Source organism: Quercus lobata, chromosome 11, assembly GCF_001633185.2.
Source record: "Quercus lobata isolate SW786 chromosome 11, ValleyOak3.0 Primary Assembly, whole genome shotgun sequence".
NCBI lineage: Eukaryota > Viridiplantae > Streptophyta > Magnoliopsida > Fagales > Fagaceae > Quercus > Quercus lobata.
The window spans coordinates 6,800,421-6,819,177 of NC_044914.1; the positions used below are offsets into that span (position 1 = coordinate 6,800,421).

Below are 18,757 nucleotides of genomic sequence, written 5' to 3' on the forward strand. Positions count from 1 at the left end.
CTGAAGTAAAATTTCCAATTTCTAATGTTTAGACTTTAGACCTCAGCATTTCGGCATCTAAGAATGTGAGACATAGTTATGATAACATGTCAAAATATAAAAATATTAAGAATAACTAAAAAAAAGATGAGAATGAAAAAAATTCAAGGAATTAAAGTGACACTTTTAGTTGTTTACAACACTGCATCCACTGCGAAAATCTCTAATTGACACGTCTTAAATGTTATCTCACAAGCATTCATCAAAAGTGAATAAATTTTTTAAATATACATAAACCCAAATGTCAGGAATTCAAAGAGAAAATTAGAGAGAATCAGAAATATGAGGGTACGACGTCTTTTTCTTCCATTCTTTTTCTATATGTGATGCTGGCAATTGCCAAATCATCAAAATTAGCAAAAATGCTAGCTGCATAAGGCAAATCCATGAGAGAGGTAAATGTCTTATAAAATGAATCACAATGGAAATAGTGTCATAAAATTATCACACGGTAGTTCTATGTTTGAAAGGTATACCATATATATGAAGGAAAATTATTGATTATTTTAGAAGTATACTCTCTTCCTCTCACAGAGGGATGGGTTTCACCCACTATGAGCCTACCTTAGACCCACTCCTCTGTGAGAGGAATGGAGCATACTCCTTGAGTATGCAATAATAACCCATATATAAAGGTGGTATGTGTAATTTAAAAAATAAAAAAATAAATTTACCCTATATATCAGGGTGCCCATGCATTGCATTGGTAACTAGTAAGTTAAATAAATGAATAATCAAGCATGATTGGATCCCGTCATATGAAAAAAGATTAGATAACCAAATCCTATACCACATCACACGGATTACAAAAGATGTAAATATAAGGTTCTACACACATTAACCCTTACTGAATTTAATACGGTGCATCAAACAGATTATTATTTCCCACGATGTCCTTTTCCTAATTATACCATTATTATTCAGAATCCAAACAAGTAGAAACTCCATCACTGGAAAAACAAATCTCAAAACAGCTAAGACATCAACACTACGCACCAACACACTTCGGGTGATTGCAGCACCAGACTCTTTGTAAAATAGATGCTGTCTTGGGTTCAAAAACAGCACCATCTTCTTACCATTTTACAGATTTCTTAATTGATTTTGAAGCACTACGCTGCTTGTAAAGCTGTCCCAATTCTTTTAGTAATTTTTCAACAACAGCATCATCCAATTCCAGTTCCCTTTCATTTTCAGATATTTCAATTGATTTTGAAGCACTACGCTGCTTGTAAAGCGGTGCCAATTCTGTTGGTGAGTTTTCAATTGATTCTAAAGCACGAATTGATTCTGAAGCACGACGCTGCATTGATTTTTCAGCACCACCCTGCATGTAAACCTGTCCCAATTCTGTTTGTAAGTTCAATTCGGGATATCTTACAGCATATATTTGGGCATTAAAAAAAAAAAAGAAAAAAAAAAGGTATATTTATACAAGTATACAACATCTCATTCCTCCACACACAAATTTGCTGATTTTTTTTTTAATTTTTATAGAAATGTTATAGACACAAGAAAAATTCACAACATTTCCAAATTAAAATTAAAAAAAAAATTAATTGGAAATTATTGTGGGCCTATACATAAGTTTTTTTTTTTTTTTTTGAGTAAACAGTAATATTTATTAGAAGACACATGAAAATAGTAATATTAGTATTTTAAACCGGATTTATAATACATTACATATACATAAGTTGGTATGTTAATTTGAGAATGTTATGAAATTGTAAAGATATTTTGTTTGTGTTCTTGGTACTACTATATATATATATTTTAAAAAAAACTCCATTACCCTAAAATTGAGAAATATAGCTAAAAAATAATAATTCTCCTTAAAAAAAAAAAGGGGTGGGAGAGCTTTGATGGTGGTCATTCACATGGCATAATAAAATATGATCGATTTTCGAGGGAAAAAAGTTTTATAGAATCTTTGATGAAGACCAAAAACAATAAAGAGAAATACTAACGAGTGGCTTTAGGGCATTTGTTAAGAATCCAGTTAAAAAAAGTTTTTATGAGAAAAAAAAAAAAAAAAAAGCAATTAATATTTTGATAGTTTTTTTCATTTCCCATAAAAGTGATATTAAAACTTTCTTAAAATGGATTCTTAACGAGTGCCCTAAGGGCACTCGTTAGCATGACCCAATAATAAATGGCACTTTGAAGTAAGAGTTCCAAGACTAGTTCATCTAATTTTCTTATTTAATGTCCAATATTATTAATTTATGAGTCCAATAAACAAGTACTCTAAAGACACTATTCAAAGACTAATAAATGCTCAATTACGAGCTCTAAAGCAAACTTTTCAAAAAAATAAAAATACATATGTTAATGATTCATTATTGGCTTACATAGACAAATTATTATTATTTAAATGTAGTATAAATATTATTTAATATAACATTAAATGCATCTTAATCACAGCTGTTAGGGCATTCATTAACAAAATCCTTAATTTATATTTTCTATAAGTTTACCTATATTGCTAAATTAATCCTTGTAAGGAAATTAGTGTAGAGAAATGAATTTAAATCATTTTCTGGTGCAAGCCTTTCTAGCTTTCCCTAGAGAGAGTGAGTGGTCATATGAGTGAGTCACAATTAATCCTTAAGTGAGTGAGTCCCTAAGTACACCGTTAGAGTGGTTGAGGGACTCTCTCCTCAAGCGAGCACTATTGATTCCTTGAGTCTATCCTATTTCTTTACTGTAGAGAGTAATAATTCCAGTCAATTATGATTTGACATGACATACTAAATTCATGTAGTATGTTCAAAATGGCTGATTATAGTGTGCTATATACTACTCTTTCTTTTCTCTTCTTTTTTTGAGAGGAAGGTACTATATACTACTTAGTAGGCTACACTATCTTAATTCATAGATTATTGGAAATTTGCCAAGTGTCATTAAATACAAATTCCAAAGAATGCTCAAGAGCCAATTACGTGTCGACATGTGTTGAGATTTAATTTAAAATACAAGCAGTTTAATTAAATGTTGTCATATGTTATTTTAAATTCAATTAAGACACTTTTGACAAATCAAATGATTCCATGTGTTCCTTGGATAATAAAATAGTATTTTTTTCTCTCAATAAATAAATAAATAAGTATTTTTTTTATTAATAAAAAGCAGAAATATGCTTTTGGTTAGCTAAGTTGTTGGCTAAAGTAATTTTATTTAAATTTCCTTATTTTGAGAGTAAATTTTTTTGGTAATGTGCCTTCTTTTCGTTGGCTAAGTTGTTGAACCTTTTTATTTATTTATTTATTTTTATTTTTTAAAGCTAATGAAGACAAGGATACAAAGAAATATGCTTTGAAAGAGTTAGGACTCAAATAAAAAATAAAAAATAAAAATTGTAAGGACCAAAATGAAACCATCCCAAAAATTTGTGGACTGAAAGCAATTTAAGCATCAATCACAATAGTAATACTAAGTACTAACAACGGTAAATGACAATAAACACAATAATATCACTGGCATTTTCTTCTTGGTTTTGTTTTTGTTTTTAAGTTCTGTTATTTATCAAAATAATAATAATGTGTATATCTCTGGGTTAATGTACCTAATGGGATTTTTTTCCCCCTGGATACAAGATAAAAATTCTACTCTAGTTTAATCTAAGTGTATTTATGTGTGACGCTCCATCCTGAAGACTTGAACTCCAGCTCTTGTCCCCTCATACCCCATAGACACTTATACTTGTGAAATGACCATCACGTCAAAGATGCACGGTTGTGGACCTAATGGGATTTAATTGATCAAGTTTTGCCTGATCTGCTTTTAAGTCAGTCAGATGTGGCTGCCATTAGTACATAGTAGAAATGTGAGTAGGTTGGTGGCTTGGTACACTATCTGTTACTTCTGATTTTCCAAGCTTTAGAATCACATTGCTATCTATAAAATGTTATTGTGAAACCTAACTCTCTATTTATCTAATGAAATAGTTGAATTGGGTATACTAGGGATTGATGGATTCAATCAATTTGAGTGATATAGGTATAAAATATTGTCATTGAGATGGTTATATGTTGTAAACGACTTTCATTTTTGGACCATTAATGTTTAGATGTTATTATGTAGATGAAATATGTGTATCATGGTAAGTAGAATCTCTATCTTTCATTTAATTTTTACTCTTTCCAAATTTTTGCTATTTCTTATTGTTTACCCTTTGGCATATGATAAGATGTCTAGAGTTTAAATCCATTATTCCCTATTGTTATAGCTATTGAATTAATTTTTTTTTTTTAAAAAAAGTGATTAACATATTACTTAGCGAATTAATGAGGTATCATTCTCTCTCTCTCTCTCAATTGTACAACTAGGACACTTAAACAATTTTTAAAGAAAAGAAGCGAAAGGAAAAGGATTAGGTACTTACCTGCAAGTTTCCCAAGAAATAAAGAAATAATAACAGGCCAAATATAGAAATTCCTAGTGCAAAGGCGTTTTCCCATATGTATGTACTTGTTTGGAGGTTTGAACCAAAAGAACTGCAAAAATGGCACAACTATAATGTATGAGAGTTTGAAACACTAATCTTAAAAATTTATAACTACAATACATGAAGTGAGAATTTACAAAATTATACAGGAAATGCATAAGTTAAGAGAAAATATGTGGAAGTGGAAGCATATAAGAGTAAGACAATAACATACAAAGAATTACATGGTTTGGTCTTGATGACCTACAGTCATGAAAAAACCCTTAAGGCCTACATCTTTTATACATGAGTGAAGTACATATTTTGTATTACAATGAACTCAATATGGGGTATTTATAATAAGCTTAACCTAACATTAACTTCATTTAATAGACTTGTAATATAAGAATATGCCATGGCTTGCACACCAAGCATGATTGGGCTTGGTCCTAAAATATTTGGGTTGATATATCTCTAACATCCCCCCCCCCCCCCCCAACCCTCAAACTCAAGGTGGAAACTAGTTGGAGCCTTAAGTTTGGAACAAGTTTGAGAAGATTCCTTTAAGATGCCTAAGATAATGCCTTGAAGATGCCTTGAAGACGCCCCAAATAAAGCCCTGAGAATACTTGGAGAATGACCTTGGAAGAGACCCAATTGATTTGATGTTAATCAGGCACTACAGAAGAAGAATCATGCAAAATGGAGAGGATGACGAAATAATGCCATAAGAATCCTATAAAGGCTTGAGAGTGGCTACATCAATGACCAGGGAAGACTACTATGGCCGAAGAATGGCTACACTGATGGCTTGTGTTGGGTTATAAATTAACCCTAGTTAATTAATTCAACTACCCAAATTGATTAATTAGGTCAAATTACATGCAAATCATGAAGACACGAATAAATCACCAAGTAAACTAGATTGCAACAGGAAATAAATTGACACAATAATTTGTTGACTAATGAGGAAAGTCTCTCACAAGGCAAAAACTTCACCGGGTGATTTTTAGGTCACCATTCCTGAGGATTACTAATCAAAATCAAGAGATTACAAGTACAAGGAATCTTACCCCAAACTTGGTCTATACCAAAGTACCTACTTACAGTAGAATCCTTATGCCAATTCCCAATTGGTCTTGATTTGGTAGAGACTTCTTCCTTTTGCACGGATCTTGGTACATGAGTAATTGCCAACAACTTGAAGCTTATTGTTGGATGCAAAGATCTTCAATACACTTGTATAGAAGGAAGCACTTGGTTACAAAACTCTAAGGCACATAAGAACATAGTTGCTTCAAAATAAGTGTATAGATTTTCTAATTGAGTCTTTGTGTCTTGTGATGACCTTAAACTAAAGCTTTTATATCCCCAAAAAGTTTAGTGAATGAAACCCAAGAAGTCCAAGTCATCATGGGCCGAACAAAAAATCTGAAAATTATGGATCTACGAAACTCGATAGATTGAGAGGTATCGAGGTTCTTTATTTATTCTCGATAGATGCTGTATCAAGCTAATGTTGAGATTCACTTTTTTAGCTTTTCTTCACTTGTTTCTTGGTGCAGTCTTCATGTCTTCAATAATACCACATGTCTAGTTTGTAAAACATGCTTCATAATATTCTAGAAACCACTTAGAATTACTCAATTATAAGTAAAGTGTGTTTTGTCAAAAGATACACCAACATATGAATATATGTCCCTAACAACTTGAAAAAAATCATCGAAAATGACATAATGATGAAGCACAATTAGCAAGTTTTTCCCATGTAAGAGGACAAAAAAAGAATGAGAAATTGGCAAATTAAGTGATTTATGAGTCTCAAATGAGGAAACAGACTCCAAAATTTAATTTATGGGGAAACCTGAGTAAGATATGCCTGGTCGAAAATTTTTGACTTGTGGTTAACGTGAAAACGTCAATAGTCAAAGCCATTTGTCTAAGTAAGCAGATTCAAAGTCAACGGTCAACTTGGACTGGTTTGCCCCAACGCTTCAAAGGGAAACCAATTCAAGAAATAGTTAAGGTCAATTGTTTGGTTTGGGTCAACCCAATTTAATGGTATTGATTACGTCAATACTAATATGGAGAGAGAGAAGGTTGATGGCGATGACACAAAGAAGCTAGCAGGCAAACATGGTAAAGCTTGGTGAGGCAAGACATAAGAACTACACATGTCAAATGATGACATCATTGATGATGTCATTAGAGGCAGACTGTGTTTATGGTGCATGGAACTCGTGAAGGCATATGAAGTGCAAATATTGACGTCACATGAGGTGCGTGAGATAGGCATTGAGGCAAATACTGAAGGATGCAGAGGTGACAACACCTAGGATGATTTTGGTCACATGTCGTGATGTGTGTAATAGAGGAAGGCAACCGAATTTTAGGGTTTTGGTCGTGGGACGTTGAGGAACTTACCATTGTGGTCAGTTTTTTCAAAAGAGACATACAACTTGTAAGCTTGAAAGATTGAAGGTGCACTTTATTAAGTTTCTAGTTTTGTACTACAGTGGTATTTGGTGGTGATTGGGAATCTAGGATTTAGTCACCTAAGGTTGATAAGGAGGCCTATGTGGGTCGCGTGATCAGATCTCAAGGGCTAAAAAGGATTATGAAGAATGAGTAGTCTTTGCCTATGTGGGAGCTTTAAATCCATGATGCTTGTAATGGTGGAGGTTTGAAGAGTGCCATCGATGACACTAAGATGTGATGACGGCGACATGGCAGCGATGGTGGCTGCATGGTTGATGATTTTAAAGTTCATATCTAGTGGTGACACTCTAGAAAGTGAAAATTTCCTACCAATCACAAATTGCAACGTCATTTCATCAAGTCCAGGCCAATTACAAGATGCCACATGCTATTTAGTAGATTCTACTATCATTATTTAGAGACCAATGGAAATATTCCAAGTGTTTCTAAATAAAAATAACAAAGAACACCTAAGAGTCAATCGCACGTCGACACGTGTTGATTTTAAAAAAAAAAAAGAAAAAAAAGAAAAAGACATAAGCAATCTAATTAAAAGCTGTCATGTGTTATTTTAAATTAAAACACTTTGACTAATCAAATAATGTCAGGTGTCCCTTGGAGAACAAGATACAAAACCCCCACATTTAAATGATGACATGTGTCACTGTTAATAACTAATCATGTCTCATCACACCTTCCCAAGACTCTTATAAATAGAGACTTTTCTCAGTCTTATGGGAGGAGATTCAAGCACATTTAGAAGTCTCGAAACTCTTCCGAAATCAAACTCCAAAGCCTCCAAGAACTTCAACCTTCGAACCTCAAGAACATTCAAAGCAAAATTATCCAATTCTTCCTCCTAGATCCCAAAGTGCACTCAAATTAAGCTCAAAAGCCTCCAAAAACTCCAAGAAACCACAAATTAGTGAAGCTCTACGGATTCAAGCCTCTCAAGCCCCCAAAGAACTTCGACCTCAAATCTTCGAGTGCAAAGAAATTCATCCAAATCATCATTCTAAGTCTTAGAGTTTTATTGGAATCAAGCTTCAAAGTCTTCAAAAACTCCAAGAACTCTAAGCAATCAAAGCTTCATTGAATTCAAGCTCTAAAGTCTTGAAGAACTTACACAACAAATCTTATAAAATCAAGAACATTCGAAGAACACACGAAGAACGTAAAGAACGTGAAGAACAAGAAATCCCTAACAAGCTCATACTAGATATTTATTGCAATTTCGTTTTGAAGATCTTTCAATCCATTTTCCAATCAAAGTGAAGACAATTTGTGTTCAAATCAAGACCAAATTGACGCAATACTTGAATTGAAGACTTTTCCAAGGAGATTGAATCAGAGGATTATTCTATTATATTATAATCCAAATACAGAGAATTGTACCTACAAATTCATCAATACAAATTTACATTTGTGAAACATTGCCGATTGTTTGATTTTCAAACTTGAGATTTTATGTTTACAGACACAAAGAAAAGTCTTTGATGGAGGCATGTTTGAGGTTGCCTAGCAAAGGAGATAGATCTAGACTAAGTCATGGAGTTGCTGTGGAGACCATTGTATGGTGGCTTGCAAGAAAAAACTTGGAATAGGAACAAAGACTTTTCTAGAGGCCAAGATCGTTGGCTTTGATACCATGTTAAATAAATTAGAGAAGATAAAAAAAAAAAAAATGGAGAATCAAAAGCATAATAAAGGGACACAAGGAAACACAACAAATCATGTAGTTTGGTCTTGGCGACCTATGTTCAAGAAAGAAACCCTTAAGGGCTACATCTTTGATATATGCGTGAAGTACAAATCTTATGTTACAATGAAACCAATATGGGGTATTTATAATAGGCTTAACCTTAGACTAACCACACATTAACTATGATTAATTTAACTAATACAAAAATGTCTTGACTTGTACACCAAGTATGACTGGGCTTGGACCTATTGAATATGTGGGCTAATATATCACTAGCAGCTCAAAAGACTTTTGGTCAACTAATGCCCTAGTACGAAAATTTCGGGATTTGCTTCTAGATTAGTTTGTGTAGCCACTTCTAGCCCAAACCCTACAAATATAAAACCCCAATATGAAACCTAAGTCGGTGAGAAGGAAGATGGATAAAAAGTACCAAAAAAAAAAAAAAAAAACCATTTGAGAATATTCTTTGCTTTGCAACCTTCTCTCTTTGATCATCTTTGAGAGGTTGAGGGTTTCAAGATCACTGAGTTTGTTGGATTTGTTGTTGAAACCACAAAGGAAACACCAAAATCTTCAAGTGACCTTGAAGTAGCCAAGAGATTAGTTTGGCAGTTGGCAATCGACTTGCAGCACCAAATCTCTATGAAGACTAAAGGTTGGTTCAATGGTTATAGCAGGAGCAGAGAGCTTGGATTCAATATCTATTACTTGTATTGGAGGTCTAGTTTGTTAGTTTATATCACAAAAATATTTATAGGGGATTTGGTGATGACCATTTGAATTTGTACTCAGTGAACATATGCTGATAGGCGTGTGGGTATTTACGATTTATTTTTTTGTTCTTTTATAATGATGATATCATTAGTGAAAACTTTTAATTATGTAAAATTAAAAATTGATATATTATTTAGCTTTTAAAATAAAAAGAAAATAATAATAATAATAATGACTGGGCTTGGACCTATTGAATATGTGGGCTAATATATCTCTCTAGCAGCTCAAAAGACTTTCGGTCAACTAATGCCCTAGTACGGAGATTTCAGGATTTGCTTCTATATTAGTTTGTGTAGCCACTTATAGCCCAAACCCTACAAATATAAAACCCCAATGTGAAACCTAAGTCGGTGAGAAGGAAGATGGCTAAAAAATACAAAAACAAACCATTTGAGAATATTCTTTGCTTTCCAACCTTCTCTCTTTGATCATCTTTGAGAGGTTGAGAGTTTCAAGATCACTGAGCTTATTGGACGTGTTGTTGAGACCACAAAGGAAACACCAAAATCTTCAAGTGACCTTGAAGTAGTCAAGAGATTAGTTTGGTGGTTAGCAATCGACTTGCGGCACCGAATCAATGTGAAGACTAAAGGTTGGTTCAATAGTTATAGCAGGAGCAAAGAGCTTAGATACGATATCTATTCTTCGTATTGGAGCTCTAGTCTGTTAGTTTATATAACAAAAATATTTATAGTGGATTTGGTGATGACCATTTGAATTTTTACTCTATGAACATATGCTGGTCTTTGTGTGTGGGTATTTGTAATTTATTTTTTTGTTCTTTTATAGTGATGATATCATTAGTGAACTTTTGATTATGTAAACTTAAAAATTGATATATTATTTAACTTTTAAAATTTTATTATTATTATTATTATTATTATTATTATGTATGAAAGACTACTTGTTTTTTAACCTGACTTGAACCGGAACAAGACCTGACCGGACCTCTTTACCAAGTCTAAGAATACATTACGCAAGCGTGTGAGCACACACGCAAGATAGAGTTTCAACTTATGATTTTAACTCTATGATGCTTGCTCTTTATTATTAAATCAAGATATCAATCAATTTTTGGTGTAGCTATAAGCAGAGTTCGAAACCCTAGATTTGTTATTCAATAATAAAAAACTTTACTAGTTGAGCTAATTGGAATCTACATGCCTAATATATTTATCTTTAGTTTGGTTTAGAGTACATTTTATAGTACTATATATATAGTTAAAGATCAAAACATACCAGAGCATCTCCAGGATAAAAGCAAACTAGTTCCATTACTAGCAAACTAAAAAAAAAAACTTGCATTTTCTTTCTTTGAAGATCCAAATATATATAAAAAATTTGTGAAAAACTCAGTACGGATATTTATATATAAACAATTCATGGATTAATTATTTTCTTTCTATTGTGATCCAATGTTTATTAGGCAATTCATGGTTTACAAATGTGTGAGGACGAGTGATTCTACTTAATGATTTTACTACGTAAGAAATACAGAGTAGAATATATTTATTAAATGAGATCACTAATAAAATCTATGAGAACTCATAACTATTTTAGAACCTAATGTGTGAAAACAAAAATTAAGAATAGATAGAAATTATCGTGAACGATATTGCTTAGATTCTATTATGAGGAGATCTAGGGATTGAGTCCCTTTACTTCTTGTAACAATTGATATATATGGAATAGTAAAGGATATGTGCAAACCTTAAATTTCGCAAGCCCCAACAGGCAGAGTAAATTAATTTTTTTGGAAAATCCATGGACTCTAAGATCCGGGACTGACGGGCTTCGAGAAATATTCCAAAATCAAAGGTACTTGTATTGGTTGAATCAATAGAGCAGAAATCATGTAAAGCAGAGAGATTTCCAAAACGGTGGTCACAGTTAAAAGAACCTTGGACGCATCCACCTTGATGTAAACACGCTTTACGCCAACAAAATGTCACTCGTTGAGTTGAGAAAAAATACCAAAAGGCTCCAAATACCTATTTCAACAATATCAATAAGAGAGAAAAAGAATTGTATAAATATGAAGCTTACATTTAATTTCTTTAAAATATTTTTTACTTTTTAATTTAAAAAGAAGTAATATAAATAAGTCATCCTCAATATGCCAATGTAAAAAAGAAAAAGAAATTACTATGTAAGCAAACTTGAAAACTTACATGACCAGCCAGGAGGTATAGAAAGAAATTGAATGAAGCTCTGATTTCTATTGGAATTTTATCCAATCCTTCCAGTTCCTTCAAGGATAGGTAGATTTGAAGAATTCTTGGCCCATATTGGATAAGAATAACAGCGTTCAAGATTTTTACAGAAATTGTATTTTTCGCGCGCCTCATTTCTGAAAGTACGTTTGACATTAACACCTGAATGGATTAAAAGAAAAATAATTAAATGAATATGAATGGATTGCAAGAACTTTCGTGTTTAGACTTTAGAGTCAATGGATTTATAAATTAATGACTATGAATGTATTAGAATTTGTTTCAAATTTTTATTTTTATTTATTACAAATATATTTGAATTTTTGTTGTTGGAAAATACTTTTGTTGTCAAAAAAGTAACTTAACCTTTCTTAGAACATCTCCAATGGTCTATGTAAACCTAAAATTCTCTCTATAATAGAGAGTGAAACCCCAAAAAAGCTCTCTAATGGACTCTCTATTCATAGATTTTTTTTTTGGCTCATGAACAGTAGCTCATCAAGTCTGATGAGCTACTGTTCACTCTTCAAATGCTTTTTTCCAATTATAATAATTAGGTGTTGAATAAAAAAATGTTGGAAATGTGTAGTTGTTAAAAAAAGAATAAATAATAAATGAAAAAAATAATATTTAAATGAGATAGAGAATGGGATAGAGAATTTGTTGGAAGTATATTTGAAAAAGTGAATAGCTAAAAGGTAAAAATCACTATTCATTCTCCAAATAGTACAAAAATTTGGAGATTCTGCTGGAGATGCTCTTATCCAAGAAGAAAGATTCTTTGTCCATTGAAAGTTAGGGTTTTTTTTTTTTTTTTTTATTTATTTTTTAAATAATAGAATTTCAACCTATGGTATTAGCTTCAAGATAATTGATCTTTATTATTAGGTAAGGATATCAATCGATTTTTGGTATAGATGAAATTCGAACCTCAAATCTTTTATACGACAACAAATGACGTTATTGGTTAAACTAACTCAAATCTACAAAAATCATATGTTAGAGTGTTATCCTAAAGGCATACTATTAAAAAATAGAAGTTAGAAACATTGGCACAGTGCGTCGAACATATTTAAAGTAGTGGTGGTGAAGCCAAAAATTAGCTCACTCACAGTCCGAAGTAGAATTTTGATGATTAAGTGTTTTTTGAATATATTATATTCTTACAATGTATAGTAGAATAACATATATAGTGCTATAAACACAATTCAAAATTTAAAATAAATATTTTATAATTCAATGTGTACCACATTGTTTTCATTGGGTTATCCCTTTAACTTTTAAGATAATGGTTAGGGTAAATATATATTCATTATAATTTAGAATACCCAATTAATTTAAGTAATTAGTATACACAACTCATCATTAATAAGATTGCGACTTTATTCAAATGAATATTAGAAACCTCAAACTTTCATATAAATGTATATAATTTAACAAATACTTTATATGAATAAATTATACTTTAATCTTGATTTTGGTCTGTCCAATTAAAAAATTTTGGATTTTTAGTCTCTAAAATTTCAAAAGGAAAACATTTTCCTACCTAAAGTAAGTTCAACTTTGGCTCACTACATATGAGGTTGGTTCAATTTATTCCCTATATATATATATATGAGGTTGATTCGACTTGGTTCCTAAAACACGGGGTGCCTTAATATACTGTTAATCGTGTAGAGAAAATGAAGAGACCAAATTGTGCCCTTTTAAAAAATATAAGGACCAAATTTGAAAATTTTAAATTTGAGTGACTAAGATAAAAAAACCTAACAAATTTTAGTGACCAAATGTATAATTTACCTAAATTTTATTTATATTAAATTTGAGTTTTTTTTTTTTTTTTTTTTTTTTACAAGATAAAAATTTTACTCTAGCATAATCTAAGTGTATATGTGTGTGAAACTCCCTTTTGGAGATTTGAATCCCGACCTTTACCCCTCACACCCCACAAGCTAACATGCATTTATACTTTTGGAGTGACCATCACACTAAGGTTGCGTGGTGGTAAACTACAAATTTCTTAATCAGCGAGACTTCATTAATTGAACTAACTAAAACTTGCCACACAAATGTGATTTAAAAGTTTGTTTATTCCAACAACATGAGAGTACCATTGAGTTTATTGGGCTTTAGGTTATCAAAGTGTTACTTTGAAGCTTAATATTTAAGAGATTGTTTTGAGTATATAAGATTTAGTTTAGTACGTGTCTTTAAGAGAGTGCATTTATAGTTGTGAGAGTTAATTTGTAAGTTTAATTTATGAGTATTGATCAAATATTAGTTATGTATATTATTGACAATAATTTTTTGTTTTATGAGAAGCTATTGATAATTTTTCTTTGATGAACGGGAAGCTATTGGTAATAAAACTTAAATTGTTAATGATGGTAGATGAAACATGAAATTGGTTGAATTATGTTAGATTTTGTGCAATTAATTTCCATGTGAATGTGCTCAGAGTACATCTGACCTGGTGCTCTATAGTAATAAAAAGATTTTATCAACGAATGCAAAATGTCAGCTGAAAAAGTTAATTTTTGTATTACCTGTGGAATGGGAAGAATAACTAGAATGTCGAACATGAACCGCATCCACAAGTACCATTGACTTTTTTCTTTTTCTTTCTTCTCCTTATAAAAGTACACAACAAAATGCACCAGGTAAATCAAATCTAGGACCGTTCGCCAAAAAATAGCATTGATCCACATTTTTTTGTCTTCACTAATGCACTTCTTGTCTTCATGGATCACAGGAACAAAAAAGAACAAGGGATCCAGTGAAAGTGCGATCGCGCGCGATGATACAAGAAAGATTTTGTACAATTGCTCCTTATGGTCTTTGCAGAACTGTAAGATTTTGTACCTATCAAGTTATATGTTTTTAGTAAAAATATAAGGAGACCATTATTTAAATTTATATCTATTCTAAAAAAAATTATATTAAATTTTTTTTTTCAAAAAATATTAAAGGAATGAGCGATTTTTGAAAATTCAAGGGGGTCGTGGCTATCCTAGCCCCCTTCACCCTCTGCCTTTGTCCATAAGATACTCTGGAAACCTCAAGTACCGATAATTGAACTTAAAACGTTTATGTTTACATCACGTCCTAGACTAATGAATACACTCTCTGTGTACCCCATTGGAAAAAAGAATGTATTACAATTAGAGGAAAAATTTTAATTGTTGTTGCACAAATTTCATAATACCTAGTTAGATAAAAATGAAGTTTTAAAAATTTTAAAAATTCTAAATTTTACTTTTCACCCTATAAGTATAGGTTCATTGATCCTAAAATTTTATTTTTGTAAATTTTAATGCACATCATTGTTGATGTAGTCTTTTCATCAACTAACATTTAAATTTTTCCATTAAAGCCACTAAACAACATAATTTTAATTTTTCTAATTTCTAATCATTGCAAAATTAGACTAAAATTTCAACAAATTAAGAAATGAATTATACCAAATTACCAATTTTCTTTGAAATTTAGTTATGTTATCAATCTCATCATCCTAAAACCATCAAATCCCCCCAGCAAGGACTTATATTAATGACAAAATTTGGCTACAAAACCTGGTTATAGCTAATGACAACATTTCCTACTAAAAAAAAATTAACATAACTATATATTTTGAAAATTTAATAATCCGTTTGGATTGGGGAGGAGGGAGGGGGAGTAGAGTAGAGTATAGTTGGCCTAAAATTGGCCTATTTTCAGTCAACTATACTCTACTCTACTCCCCTCCACTCTCTCTCTCTCCTCCCTCAATCTAAACAGGCCATAACCGTTGGATTGCATGTTAATTGTGTTCTTAACACACATGTAAAATTTCATATCAATCAAATGTTATTTACTTTTCAATCCATAAATTTATTTTTTATGCATAATTTTAGACTAAAAAAAAACGTGAAGTTTAAACTTTTAATTGTTGACTAGTTATTAATCTTTGATCTTCTAAAAATTTTGGAAGGATGAATGATATAAGAATGAAATGTAATCTAATGGTGAATTTATCAAAAATTGTTTACAGACTTGCACTAAAGATTCAAAATGTTGAAATCAAAGTTTGAAAAATAAAAACTTGGTAAAGTGAAGAACGCTCCAATGTAGAAGAAAGAGAGTCGCACTCGTTCCAAGTTTTATTAGATTCACATCTTTTATTCACGGTCTTTGTGTTTGATACATATGCTTGTTTTTAGTTAAATTTTCACAAGCATTTTTTGATTTTTAGTGCAATCCCATGAAACACAAAGCACTCCAAATTCCAATGCCATTTACAATTCCATTATAACATTGTCACAGTATTAGAGTACTAGCATCATGTGTATTAAATGCTAATACCAAATACTAAAAAAAACCACTATCATGAGATGTGCTAAAGGCCAAAAAAATTTCGGCATGTGCTACGATGCAATTCAAATACTAGCATTGTAGGGATAGAAATGGTAAAAAATTTTGGTTATTTTTTTATTCAAACTTTCTCTCTCTTCATGATTTGAGAGCTACCCACCCTTGGTGGATGGGGGTGCCCTTTAACCCAAGGACGAGGGGCAAGCTGAGACGAACTCCCTATATACACTCTCTCTTCATGATTGTTGGAATTAATTAATAGTTATTTTAACTTTCTTTCTCATATATGTCTATAATGCTGTTAGGAACAAAAAAAGAAAGAATAAAAAAAGAAAAAAGAAGAAGAAAGAATATATGTTGTAGGGCGTATTGTAAAATGATATGTTATTATAGATAAATTAACTTTTTAATATGTCAAAATAGCATATTTTTAGAATGCCTAATGCTAATGCTAACCACTTAGTAGGTTGAAGAAAATTAAAATAGGACTTTTATATATTTACATTATACTTGCAACATAAATTTTATATTGTAGAAAAATAAAGAGTGACAAATATTGTACATATTTGCAAAAAGTGGTAAATATGTACATTATTGGCCATTTTTTGTGTCTACAATATAAATTTGCATTATACCGTACAAGGTAAAAGAAGAATTTCTAATATATATATAGGGAATGAGCTATGTTCCGACCAATGGGGCCCCCTTGGAATTCTTTATATATAAATATATAAAACTAAAAAAAAAAAAAAAAAAAAATCACTTGACCATCTAACTCATATTGTGATTATTGGCATGTCACTTCAATTATTTGAATACGAGGCTCAAAGTTAAAATTTTATTATTGTGGGATTTGAGTACTATTGCATTATTTTGTTCGGCCTAAAAAATATTTTGGAATTTTTTTTTTTGTCTTTTTGCTTTGAATTTTTGAAAATATTTTATTTGACAACACTAATTAGTTTAGTTTTTTGTGTGTGTGTGTGTGGGTGTGTGTGGGTAAATTACCGTTTTGGTCCCTAATAATAATATAATATGTGTCAATTAGTTTTACCGTGAGTCAGGTTGGATTCAAGTCATATGATTCACAAATTCACCTAATCCAATCCTACGTACTTATATTTAATATATATTTAAATTTAAAAAAATATATTATAAATATTTTTATTAACTTTTTTACTTCTCTTCCTAAATAAAACTCTAATCTTAAGTTCTCCTTGCATAGTTTGTGTTGATTTGGTGTTATACTAAGAATTATTTGATTATAAATTTGTTCTTATTTGTGGTAGTGTTGTTCTAATTCTCAATTTATTATTAATAATAGTAATTAAAAAAATTCTGTCCAACCCGATCCTCATAGGTTGGGTTGAGTTGGACTCCTGTGATAGGTTGAATTTTTTTTAACCTATCATGATGGATTAAGTTAAGAAGAACCTTTCAACCTGTTCATGCACACCACTAGTAAATACTAGTGGAAAACAGAATAGATCAGACATACAAAATCTTCTTGAAAAATGTTTGAGCTGATAGCCTAATAACCCATTTATTTATTAAAAAAAACAACAATTTATAACTAAATTTGTTAGACTACTGGCCAAAAGAAAAAGTTATTGTTAGCAAGTAGAGAAAAAGAAACTACCTTGCACCGTTCCCTTGCGTTTTGCTCTGAAAATCCATACCTAAAGCTTGTCGATGGTCCAACCTCCAAAACAAAGAACCAACCTCTGAACTATGTTTACACAACCCAACGAGCTTTACAAAAAAAGTTTGAATTTTGATCCCTGGAGAAATGGAAAACAGAGATTAGACAATACTGACAAATTTTTCATTTAATATAAAGTGCAACAATACTAATGAAAAACAAGGCTATTGACCTAATTGTTCAAAAATATAATAAAAGTAAACAAGAAGTATTTCCAAACATCCATTCCCTTTTTTTGGGAGTTATAAATATATATCTCCTTAGTGGTTGGTTGAAAATATGGTAAAGTTGGCTTGGTTGAGACTGCGTGTTCTATTGGTCTGGTATTGACCTTAGCATACCTCCTCGTTCTTTCTTAGGTTAATGGAACGAATACATATTCAAGAAAAAATAAAAATGTAACCCCTTAGTGAGAAAGAGAATTTGTAATTGAACCTGATCAGAGACTCAAGTAGCATGCATTTTACAAGGCGTAACAAGAGGGAAGGGAATCTGGACAAAACAAAGAGTAGCAGAAATTGGCTTTCTTATAGAATTCTAAGAGCATGCGGAGGTGCAGAAGCAGATGCAAGTAATAAATAAGAGTAACTCCTGTCATCATGATCTTAATCGATGAGTAATATGAACCATTCACACTGGTCAATCCCTCAAGTCTTCCTATGTTGTCTTTTTCACCAACCAATAAAATTCAAATCAGTATTTACTTAATATTAAAAAAAATATCCCCCTTTATTCAACATATATATATATATATATATACACACATCCCCTTTAGTGAGACAGAAAGAGAATGTGTATTTATAGAAGATTTGGACTCTTAATAAAAGGAAAAGAGTGGCTGAAATTGGTTTTGTTGGAAGATTTTTAAGAGCAGGTGCAAGTAATAAATAAACATACCATGGCCTTTTACAGTTAGTTTTAGTATGTGAAGTGTTAACCATTGACAATTGTCTAGACTTTCTCGCTATTAATATCGTCTCCTTCACTAACGAATAAGATTTTATTTTTTTTATTTTTTATTTTTTTAAGAGATATGCATAAAACTCGACACATTGCTAACATTGAGTTCT

At 31.3% G+C, this 18,757-nt stretch overlaps 1 protein-coding gene across 1 annotated transcript; it reads right to left on the bottom strand.

Annotated features, from left to right (window-relative positions):
* Positions 1-796: 796 nt before the first annotated feature.
* LOC115967626 (cyclic nucleotide-gated ion channel 1-like) lies at positions 797-18,318 on the bottom strand. The gene is made up of 7 exons (XM_031086767.1): positions 18,123-18,318; positions 17,625-17,766; positions 14,182-14,497; positions 11,594-11,797; positions 11,133-11,413; positions 4,424-4,535; positions 797-1,378 (listed from the first exon to the last, which is right to left on the bottom strand). Exons 2-7 carry the CDS (start codon positions 17,660-17,662, stop codon positions 1,115-1,117), a joined length of 1,215 nt encoding a protein of 404 aa, XP_030942627.1. The 5' UTR covers positions 17,663-17,766; positions 18,123-18,318; the 3' UTR covers positions 797-1,114.
* Between the last annotated feature and the right edge of the window lie 439 nt (positions 18,319-18,757).

Bases quoted from the DNA above. Each gene is read 5' to 3' on its own strand.
- LOC115967626 (XM_031086767.1), bottom strand. From the start codon at position 17,662: ATGGATTTTCAGAGCAAAACGCAAGGGAACGGTGCAAG. The intron at 11,798-14,181 runs GTAATACAAAAA...TAATCCATTCAG, and splicing joins TTATTCTTCCCATTCCACAG to GTGTTAATGTCAAACGTACT. The intron at 4,536-11,132 runs GTTTGCACATAT...CCATTTTTGCAG, and splicing joins TGGGGCTTGCGAAATTTAAG to TTCTTTTGGTTCAAACCTCC.